The following is a 9,764-nucleotide window of genomic DNA, read 5'->3' as shown; positions in this document are numbered from 1 at the left end:
TCATCACTGATTAGAGGACATTATCACAGGCTATTCAAACATCACTGATTTTACGAGGACAATTATCAAAGCTATTCAAACATCGCTGATTAGAGGACATTATCACAGGCTATTCAACATCATCACTGATTTAGAGGAATCTATCACAGGTATTCAAACATTCGCATGATTAGAGGCACCATTATCACAAGGCCTTCAAACATCACTGATTAAGAGGAATTATCACAGGCTATTCAAACTCAGCTGATTAGAGTGTACATTATCACAGGCTATTCAAACATCACTGATTAGAGACATTATCACAGGCTATCCAAACATCGCTGATTCACAATAATGATTCAACCATTACCAGATGCCAGTCCAACAGATCGTAATATCAATCAACCCCAATTTCTTTCAACTCCAGAACGTTTCTCTTTAGGCCCAGATCCTGTGTGTACATTGTTTGTGTCTTATGTTGACATTTCAGTTACGTTTTCTTACCGCCTGCCGTCTGCTCCCAGTGCCTTCCTGCCCGTGCTGCCGTATGTCGTGTGTTTGTCAACGTCTACCTGATGGTCCATTAGGAGAGACACCTGGATGCGATACGCCATCTGGATGGCCGTAGGTGAGTGTTCTACCAACACTTCTCTACCCAACACCACACACACTAAACTGAGAGGTTGTTAGGTATAGATGGGTTCATTTTGTTGGGGAATCTGACCCTATATCATTAGGACTGTGTTGGGTTCTAAAGTCGGTTGGAGGTTGAGGAGTGGTCTCTATGTTTTAGATTGTAAACTCTGATCTTCTACCATCTCTGTCTCTCTCTCTCTCTCTCTCTCTCTCTCTCTCTTCTCTCTCTCTCTCTCTCTCTCTGCTCTCTCTCTCTCTCTCTCTCTCTCTCTCTTCTCTCCCGCTCTCTCTTCTCTCTCTCTCTCTCTGCTCGTCTCTCCTCCTCTCTCCTCTCTCTCTCTCTCCTCCTCTCTCTCCTTCTCTCTCCTCTCTCTTCTCTCTCTCTCTCTTCTCTCCTCTCGTCTCTCTCTCTCTCTCTCTCTCCTCTCCTCTCTCCTCTCCTCCCTCTCTCTCTCTCTCTCTCTCCTCTCCTCTCTCTCCTCTCCTTTTTTCTCTGTCCTCTATATGCAGGTGTCCATCTTCCAGCGATGCTCCTCACCATGAAAGCAGCCTTGGCTTGGTTCTGTGGATGCCTCCAGATGATGATGACGAGGACCAGGAGGATGAAGGCTACGATGGACACACACACCAAGCTCAGATTCTCCTTGCCGCCTGTATAAGCGTCTATCGCTTGGGTCAGCAGGATGCACAGACCACATACACACACCACTGGAGAGAAGAGAGAGAGAGAGAGAAGAGGGTGAGAGAGGAACATCTGAACAGAGAGAGAGGAAGAGGGTGAGAGAAGAACAAATGAAACAGAGAGAGAGAGAGGAAGAGGGTGAGAGAAAACGACTGAACAGAGAGAGAGAAGAAGAAGAGGGTGAAGAGAAGAATGACTGAACAGAGAGGAGAGAGAAGAAGAGGGTGAGAGAAGAACGGACCTGAACAGAGAGAGGAGAGAGGAAGAGGGTGAGAGAAGAACGACTGAACAGACGAGAGAGAGGAAGAGGGTGAGAGAAGAACGACTGAACAGAGAGAGAGAAGAAGAAGAGGGTGAGAGAAGAACAACTGAACAGAGAGAGAGAGAGGAAGAGGGTGAGAGAAGAACAACTGAACGAGAGAGAAGAGAGGAAGAGGGTGAGAGAAGAACGACTGAAACAGAGAGAGAGAAGAAGAAGAGGGTGAGAGAAGAACAACTGAACAGAGAGAAGAGAGAGGAAGAGGGTGAGAGAAGAACAACTGAACAGAGAGAGAAAGAAGAGAGGGTGGAGAAGAAACGACTGAACAGAGAGAGAGAAAGAAGAAGAGGGTGAGAGAAGAATGACTGAACAGAGAGAGAGAAGAAGAAAGAGGTGAGAGAAGAACGACTGAACAGAGAGAGAGAGGAAGAGGGTGAGAGAAGAACGACTGAAAAGAGAGAGAGAGGAAGAGGGTGAGAGAAGAACGCTGAACAGAGAGAGAGAAGAAGAAGAGGGTGAGAGAAGAACAACTGAACAGAGAGAGAGAGAGGAAGAGGGTGAGAGAGACAACTAACAGAGAGAGAGAAGAAGAAGAGGGTGAGAAGAACGACTGAACAGAGAGAGAGAAGAAGAAGAGGGTGAGAGAAGAATGACTGAACAGAGAGAAGAAGAAGAAGAGGGTGAGAGAAGAACGACTGAACAGAGAGAGAGAAGAAGAAGAGGGTGAGAGAGAAGAACGACTGAACAGAGAGAGAGGAAGAGGGTGAGAGAAGAACGACTGAACAGAGAGAGAGAGGAAGAGGTGAGAAGAAGAACGACTGAACAGAGAGAGAGAAGAAGAAGAGGGTGAGAGAAGAACAACTGAACAGAGAGAGAGAGAGGAAGAGGGTGAGAGAAGAACAACTGAACAGAGAGAGAGAAGAAGAAGAGGGTGAGAGAGAGAACGACTGAACAGAGAGAGAGAAGAAGAAGAGGGTGAGAGAAAACGACTGAACAGAGAGAGAGAAGAAGAAGAGGGTGAGAGAAGAACAACTGAACAGAGAGAGAGAGAGGAAGAGGGTGAGAGAAGAACGACTGAACAGAGAGAGAGAAGAAGAAGAGGGTGAAGAGAAAGAACAAACTTGAACAGAGAGAAGAAAGGAGAGAAGAGGGTGAGAGAGAAGACAAATTAAGCAGAGAGAGAGAAGAAGAAGGGGTGAGAGAAAGAAGCGACTGAACAGAGAGAGAAGAAGAAGAGGGTGAGAGAAGAACGACTGAACAGAGAGAGAGAAGAAGAAGAGGGTGAGAGAAGAACGCTGACCAGAGAGAGAGAAGAAGAAGAGGGTGAGGAAGAACGACGAAACAGAGAGAGAGAAGAAGAAGAGGGTGAGAGAAGAACGACTGAACAGAGAGAGAGAGAGTATTTATTTATTTTATTTATTTATATTTATTTATATATAAATATATATATATTTTGTGTATATATATACATATATATTTTATTTAAATTTTTCGATATGTATACTTTGACAATGTAAGTAATAATAACTTGCCATGTCAATAAAGTCAATTGAATTGAATTGAATTGAATTGAGTAGGCCGATGGAAGAATGACTGAAAGAAAGAGGGGAATACTTCATAATGTCACACTGCAGATACTCCAGTACCTTTAAAATGTAGACCATCTTTGAATAATATTATTTGTCATTGTTATAAGTGGCAACTTTAAATACAGACGTATTGGAGATTTCCTGTCAAACTGTTTTTCTTACCAGACAAGACAGTCAAACCTGTGACTGTTTTGGAGGTGCCCGAAGTTGGGAATGATGGTGGTTTGAGACAACCAAACTTGGTGTTTGATTCAAGGATCTGGAGATCTGAGTCTTCTGATTGGGTCTCTTGGTACCTAGATGTTACAAAGTCAACTTAGTACCGTTTATTTTTGCAAAATCAATACAGAGGACTGATGTTTATCTACGTTAGGATATTTGGGAAATACTTACCTCAGTATGAGAATGCATATAGCCACAAGTGTGTAGGCAAAGAGTGTCCCAATTGACATCATATCAACTAATGCTTTCAGGTCAAACACAAGGGCCATTATCGCTGGGAAGGAAAACAAACAAGCATTCAAGTATTTACCGTAGATAAATCATCACACAAAATGTATCATAGGCCAAACACAACAGACTCTTCATATCTCTAAAAGATCGAGAGAGAGATAGAGAGGGATGGGGTGTTACCTGCTACGACCCCGGAATAGATGGTAGAGAGAGAGATAGAGAGGGATGGAGTGTTACCTGCTACGACCCCGGAGGAGAGGGTAGAGAGAGAGAGATAGAGAGGGATGGGGTGTTACCTGCTACGACCCCGGAGGAGAGGGTAGAGAGAGAGATAGAGAGGGATGGGGTGTTACCTGCTAAGCTGTATAATGTCCTCTAAATCAGTGATGTTTGAATAGCTTTGTGATAATGCCCTAAATCAGTGATGTTTGAATAGCCTGTGATAAATGTCCTCTAATCACGATGTTTGAATAGCCTGTGATAATGTCCTCTAATCAGCGATGTTTGAATAGCCTGTGATAATGTCCTCTAATCAGTGATGTTTGAATAGCCTGTGATAATGTCCTCTAAATCAAGCGATGTTTGAATAGCTTTGTGATAATGTCCTCTAATCAGTGATGTTTGAATAGCCTTTGATAATGTCCTCTAATCAGTGATGTTTTGAATAGCCTGTGATAATGTCCTCTAATCAGTGATGTTTGAATAGCCCGTGATAATGTCCTCTAATCAGCGATGTTTGAATAGCTTGTGATAATGTCCTCTAATCAGTGATGTTTGAATAGGCCTGTGATAATGTCCTCTAATCAGTGATGTTTGAATAGCTTGTGATAATGCCCTAAAATCAGTGATGTTTGAATAGCCTGTGATAATTGTCCTCTAATCAGCGATGTTTGAATAGCCTGTGATAATGTCCTCTAATCAGCGATGTTTGTAATAGCCTGTGATAATGTCCTCTAATCAGCGATGTTTGAATAGCTTGTGATAATGTCCTCTAATCAGCGATGTTTGAATAGCCTGTGATAATTTCCTCTAATCAGCGATGTTTGAATAGCTTGTGATAATGTCCTAAAATCAGTGATGTTTGAATAGCCTGTGATAATGTCCTCTAATCAGTGATGTTTGAATAGCCTGTGATAATGTCCTCTAATCAGTGATGTTTGAATAGCATGTGATAATGTCCTCTATCAGCGATGTTTGAATAGCCTGTGATAATGTCCTCTAATCAGCGATGTTTGAATAGCCTTTGATAATGTTCCTCTAATCAGCGATGTTTGAATAGCCTGTGATAATGTCCTCTAATCAGCGATGTTTGAATAGCTTGTGATAATGTCCTCTAATCAGCGATGTTTGAATAGCCTGTGTAATGTCCTCTAATCAGCGATGTTTGAATAGCCTTTGATAATGTCCTCTAATCAGCGATGTCTGAATAGCCTTTGATAATGTCCTCTAATCAGCGATGTTTGAATAGCCTGTGATAATGTCCTCTAATCTGCGATGTTTGAATAGCTTGTGATAATGTCCTCTAATCAGCGATGTTGAATAGCCTGTGATAATGTCCTCTAATCAGCGATGTTTGAATGGCTTGTGCATAATGTCCTCTAAATCAGCGATGTTTGAATAGCCTGTGATAATGTCCTTCTAATCAGCAATGTTTGAATAGCTTGTTGATAATGTCCTTTAATTTAATCAAGTGATGTTTGAATAGCCTGTGATAACGTCCTCTCTATATGCAGGTGTCCATCTTCCAGCGATGCTCCTCACCATGAAAGCAGCCTTGGCTTGGTTCTGTGGAGCCTCCAGATGATGATGACGAGGACCAGGAGGATGAAGGCTACGATGGACACACACACCAAGCTCCAGATCTCCTTGCCGCCTGTATAGCGTCTATCGCTTGGGTCAGCAGGATGCACAGACCACATACACACACCACTGGAGAGAAGAGAGATAGAGAGGAAGAGGGTGAGAGAGGAACATCTGAACAGAGAGAGAGGAAGAGGTGAGAGAAGAACAAATGAAACAGAGAGAGAGAGAGGAAGAGGGTGAGGGAGAAGAACGAACTGAACAGAGAGAGAGAAGAAGAATGAGGGTGAGAGAAGAATACTGAACAGAGAGGAGAGGAAGAAGAGGGCTGAGAGAAGAACGGACTGAACAGAGAGAGAGAGAGGAAGAGGTGAGAGAAGAACGACTGAACAGAGAGAGAGAGGAGAGGGTGAGAGAAGAACGACTGAACAGAGAGAGAGAAGAAGAAAGGGGTGAGAGAAGAACAACTGAACAGAGAAGAGAGAGGGAAGAGGGTGAGAGAAGAACAACTGAACGAGAGAGAGAGGGAAGAGGGTGAGAGAAGAACGACTGAACAGAGAGAGAGAAGAAGAAGAGGGTGAGAGAAGAACAACTGAACAGAGAGAGAGAGAGGAAGAGGGTGAGAGAAGAACAACTGAACAGAGAGAGAAGAAAAAGAGGGTGGAGAAGAACGACTGAACAGAGAGAGAGAAGAAAGAAAAGAGGTGAGAGAAGAATGACTGAACAGAGAGAGAGAAGAAGAAGAGGTGAGAGAAGAACGGACTGAACAGAGAGAGAGAGGAGAGGGTGAGAGAAGAACGACCTGACAGAGAGAGAGAGGAAAGGGTGAAGAGAACGAGCTGAACAGAGAGAGAGAAGAAGAAGAGGGTGAGAGAAGAACAACTGAACAGAGAGAGAGAGAGGAAGAGGGTGAGAAGAACAACTAACAGAGAGAGAGAAGAAGAAGAGGTGAGAGAAGAACGACTGAACAGAGAGAGAGAAGAAGAAGAGGGTGAGAGAAGAATGACTGAACAGAGAGAAGAAGAAGAAGAGGGTGAGAGAAGAACGACTGAACAGAGAGAGAGAAGAAGAAGAGGGGTGAGAGAAAGAACGACTGAACAGAGAGGAGAAGAGGGGAGAGAAGAACGACTGACAGAGAAGAGAGGAAGAGGTGAGAAAGAACGGACTGAACAGAGAGAGAGAAGAAGAAGAGGGTGAGGAGAAGAACGACTGAAACAGGAGAGAGAGAGAGGAAGAGGGTGAGAGAAGAACAACTGAACAGAGAGAGAGAAGAAGAGAGGGTGAGAGAAGAACGACTGAACAGAGAGAGAGAAGAAGAAGAGGGTGAGAGGAAGAACGACTGAACAGAGAGAGAGAAGAAGAAGAGGGTGAGAGAAGAACAACTGAACAGAGAGAGAGAAGAAGAGGGTGAGAGAAGAACGACTGAACAGAGAGAGAGAAGAGAAGAGGGTGAAGAGAAAGAACGATACTGAACAGAGAGAAGAGAAGAGAAGAGGGTGAGAGAGAACAAATTAACAGAGAGAGAGAAGAAGAAGAGGGTGAGAGAAAGAACGACTGAACAGAGAGAGAAGAAGAAGAGGGTGAGAGAAGAACGACTGAACAGAGAGAGAGAAGAAGAAGAGGGTGAGAGAAGAACACTGACCAGAGAGAGAGAAGAAGAAGAGGGTGAGAGAAGAACGACTGAAACAGAGAGAGAGAAGAAGAAGAGGGTGAGAGAAGAACGACTGAACAGAGAGGAGAAGAAGAAGAGGGTGAGAGAGAAACGACTGAACAGAGAGAGAGAGAGTATTTATTTATTTTATTTATTTATATTTATTTATATATAAATATATATATATTTTGTGTATATATATACATATATATTTATTTAAATTTTTTCGATATGTATACTTTGACAATGTAAGTAATAATAACTTGCCATGTCAAATAAAGTCAATTGAATTGAATTGAATTGAATTGAGTAGGCCGATGGAAGAATGACTGAAAGAAAGAGGAATACTTCATAATGTCACACTGCAGATACTCCAGTACCTTTAAAATTGTAGACCATCTTTGAATAATATTATTTGTCATTGTTATAATTGGCAAACTTTAAATACAGACGTATTGGAGATTTCCTGTTCAAACTGTTTTTCTTACCAGACAAGACAGTCAAACCTGTGACTGTTTTGGAGGTGCCGAAGTTGGGAATGATGGTGGTTGAGACAACCAAACTTGGTGTTTGATTCAAGGATTGGAGATCTGAGTCTTCTGATTGGGTCTCTTGGTACCTAGATGTTACAAAGTCAACTTAGTACGTTTATTTTTGCAAAATCAATACAGAGGACTGATGTTTATCTACGTTAGGATATTTGGGAAATACTTACCTCAGTATGAGAATGCATATAGCCACAAGTGTTGTAGGCAAAGAGTGTCCCAATTGACATCATATCAACTAATGCTTTCAGGTCAAACACAAGGGCCATTATCGCTGGGAAGGAAAACAAACAAGCATTCAAGTATTTACCGTAGATAAATCATCACACAAAAATGTATCATAGGCCAAACACAACAGACTCTTCATATCTCTAAAAGATCGAAGAGAGAGATAGAAGGGATGGGGTGTACTGCTACGACCCCGGAATAGATGGTAGAGAGAGAGATAGAGAGGATGGAGTGTTACCTGCTACGACCCCGGAGGAGAGGGTAGAGAGAGAGAGATAGAGAGGGATGGGGTGTTACCTGCTACGACCCCGGAGGAAGGGGTAGAGAGAGAGAGATAGAGAGGGATGGGGTGTTACCTGCTACGACCCCGGAGGAGAGGGTAGAGAGAGAGATAAGAGGGATGGGGTGTTACCTGCTACGACCCGGAGAGATGGTAGCGATGACAGGACTTTGTCTGGCGCTGACCTTACTGAGGGGCTTGAAGAGGAGGCCGTCTCTGGCCATAGCAAACAGTACGCGGGGCATAGGGAACATGGAACCCAACAGACTGTATAGGAGACAGACAGAGAGCCATCAGACACGTTACAGTCTCAGGTCAGGGAACATGGAACACAACAGACTGTACAGTCGTGGCCAAAAGTTTTGAGAATGACACAAATATAAATTCACAAAGTCTGCTGCCTCAGTTTGTTATGATGGATTTTGCATTACTCCAGAATGTTATGAAAATGATCAGATGAATTGCAATTGATTGCAAGTCGCTCTTTGCCATGCAAATGAACTGAATCCCCCAAAAATATTTCCACTGCATTTCAGCCCTGCCACAGAAGACCCAGCTGACATCATGTCAGCGATTCTCTCGTTAACACAGGTGTGAGTGTTGACGAGGACAAGGCTGGAGATCACTCTGTCATGCTGATTGAGTTCGAATAACAGACTGGAATCTCAAAAGGAGGGTGGTGCTTGGAATCATTGTTCTTCCTCTGTCAACCATGGTTACCTGCAAGGAAAGGACTGTCTCCTAAAGTTGATTCAGCTGCGGGATCGGGCACACCAGTACAGAGCTTGCTCAGGAATGGCAGCAGGCAGGTGTGAGTGCATCTGCAGCAAAGAAGCCACTTCTCTCCAGGAAAAACATCAGGGACAGACTGGTATTCTGCAAAAGTTACAGGGATTGGACTGCTGAGGACTGGGTAAAGTCATTTTCTCTGATGAATCCCTTTCCGATTGTTTGGGGCATCCAGAAAAAAGCTTGTCGGAGAAGACAAGGTGAGCGCAACCATCAGTCCTGTGTCATGCAACAGTAAAGCATCCTGAGTTCCTTCATGTGTGGGGTTGCTTCTCAGCCAAGGGAGTGGGCTCACTCACAATTTTGACTAAGAACACAGCCATGAATAAAGAATGATACCAACACATCCTCCGAGAGCAACTTCTCCCAACCATCCAGGAACAGTTTGGTGATGAACAATGCCTTTCCAGCATGATGGAGCACCTTGCCATAAGGCAAAAAGTGATAACTAAGTGGCTCGGGGAACAAAACATCAATATTTTTGTGTCCATGGCCAGGAACTCCCCAGACCTTAATCCCATTGAGAACTTTGGTCAATCCTCAAGAGGCGGGTGGACAAACAAAAACCTACAAATTCTGACTATCTCCAAGCATTGATAATGCTAGAATGGGCTGCAATCAGTCCGGATGTGGCCCAGAAGTTAATTGACAGCATTCCAGGGTGATTACAGAGGTCTTGAAAAAGAAGGGTCAACACTGCAAATATTGACTCTTTGCATGAACTTCATGTAATTGTCAATAAATGCTTGTAATATACTTCAGTATTCCATAGTAAACATCTGACAAAAATATCTAAAGACACCGAAGCAGCAGCAAACTTTGTGAGATTAATATTTGTGTCATTCTCAAAACATTTGGCCACGACTGTACAGG

The 9,764-nt window shown here is 43.3% G+C and overlaps 1 protein-coding gene and 2 long non-coding RNA genes across 3 annotated transcripts in view; all 3 read right to left on the bottom strand.

Moving 5' to 3' along the window:
• Positions 1 to 1,156: 1,156 nt before the first annotated feature.
• Positions 1,157 to 3,944, bottom strand: LOC111966024 (uncharacterized). Its single transcript, XR_011480121.1, has 4 exons — positions 3,836 to 3,944; positions 3,539 to 3,641; positions 3,308 to 3,441; positions 1,157 to 1,323 (listed from the first exon to the last, which is right to left on the bottom strand). It is a non-coding gene; the product is annotated as an uncharacterized lncRNA (long non-coding RNA).
• A 1,418-nt stretch (positions 3,945 to 5,362) lies between these two features.
• Positions 5,363 to 7,865, bottom strand: LOC139027988 (uncharacterized). Its single transcript, XR_011480122.1, has 3 exons — positions 7,765 to 7,865; positions 7,538 to 7,668; positions 5,363 to 5,527 (listed from the first exon to the last, which is right to left on the bottom strand). It is a non-coding gene; the product is annotated as an uncharacterized lncRNA (long non-coding RNA).
• Positions 7,866 to 8,230: 365 nt separating this feature from the next.
• The window catches only part of LOC111965592 (cationic amino acid transporter 2-like), an 18,779-nt gene continuing 17,245 nt past the window's right edge, over positions 8,231 to 9,764 (bottom strand). Inside the window, exon 7 of the mRNA XM_023989742.2 lies at positions 8,231 to 8,369. Coding sequence (XP_023845510.2) covers positions 8,231 to 8,369 — 139 coding nt within the window. The remainder of the gene's footprint in view (positions 8,370 to 9,764) is intronic.

This window comes from Salvelinus sp. IW2-2015, linkage group LG6.2 (genome assembly GCF_002910315.2).
Source record: "Salvelinus sp. IW2-2015 linkage group LG6.2, ASM291031v2, whole genome shotgun sequence".
NCBI classification, from domain to species: Eukaryota; Metazoa; Chordata; class Actinopteri; order Salmoniformes; family Salmonidae; genus Salvelinus; species Salvelinus sp. IW2-2015.
Note: the sequence above shows the minus strand (reverse complement) of the source record. Positions and strands in the feature narration are given on the sequence as shown.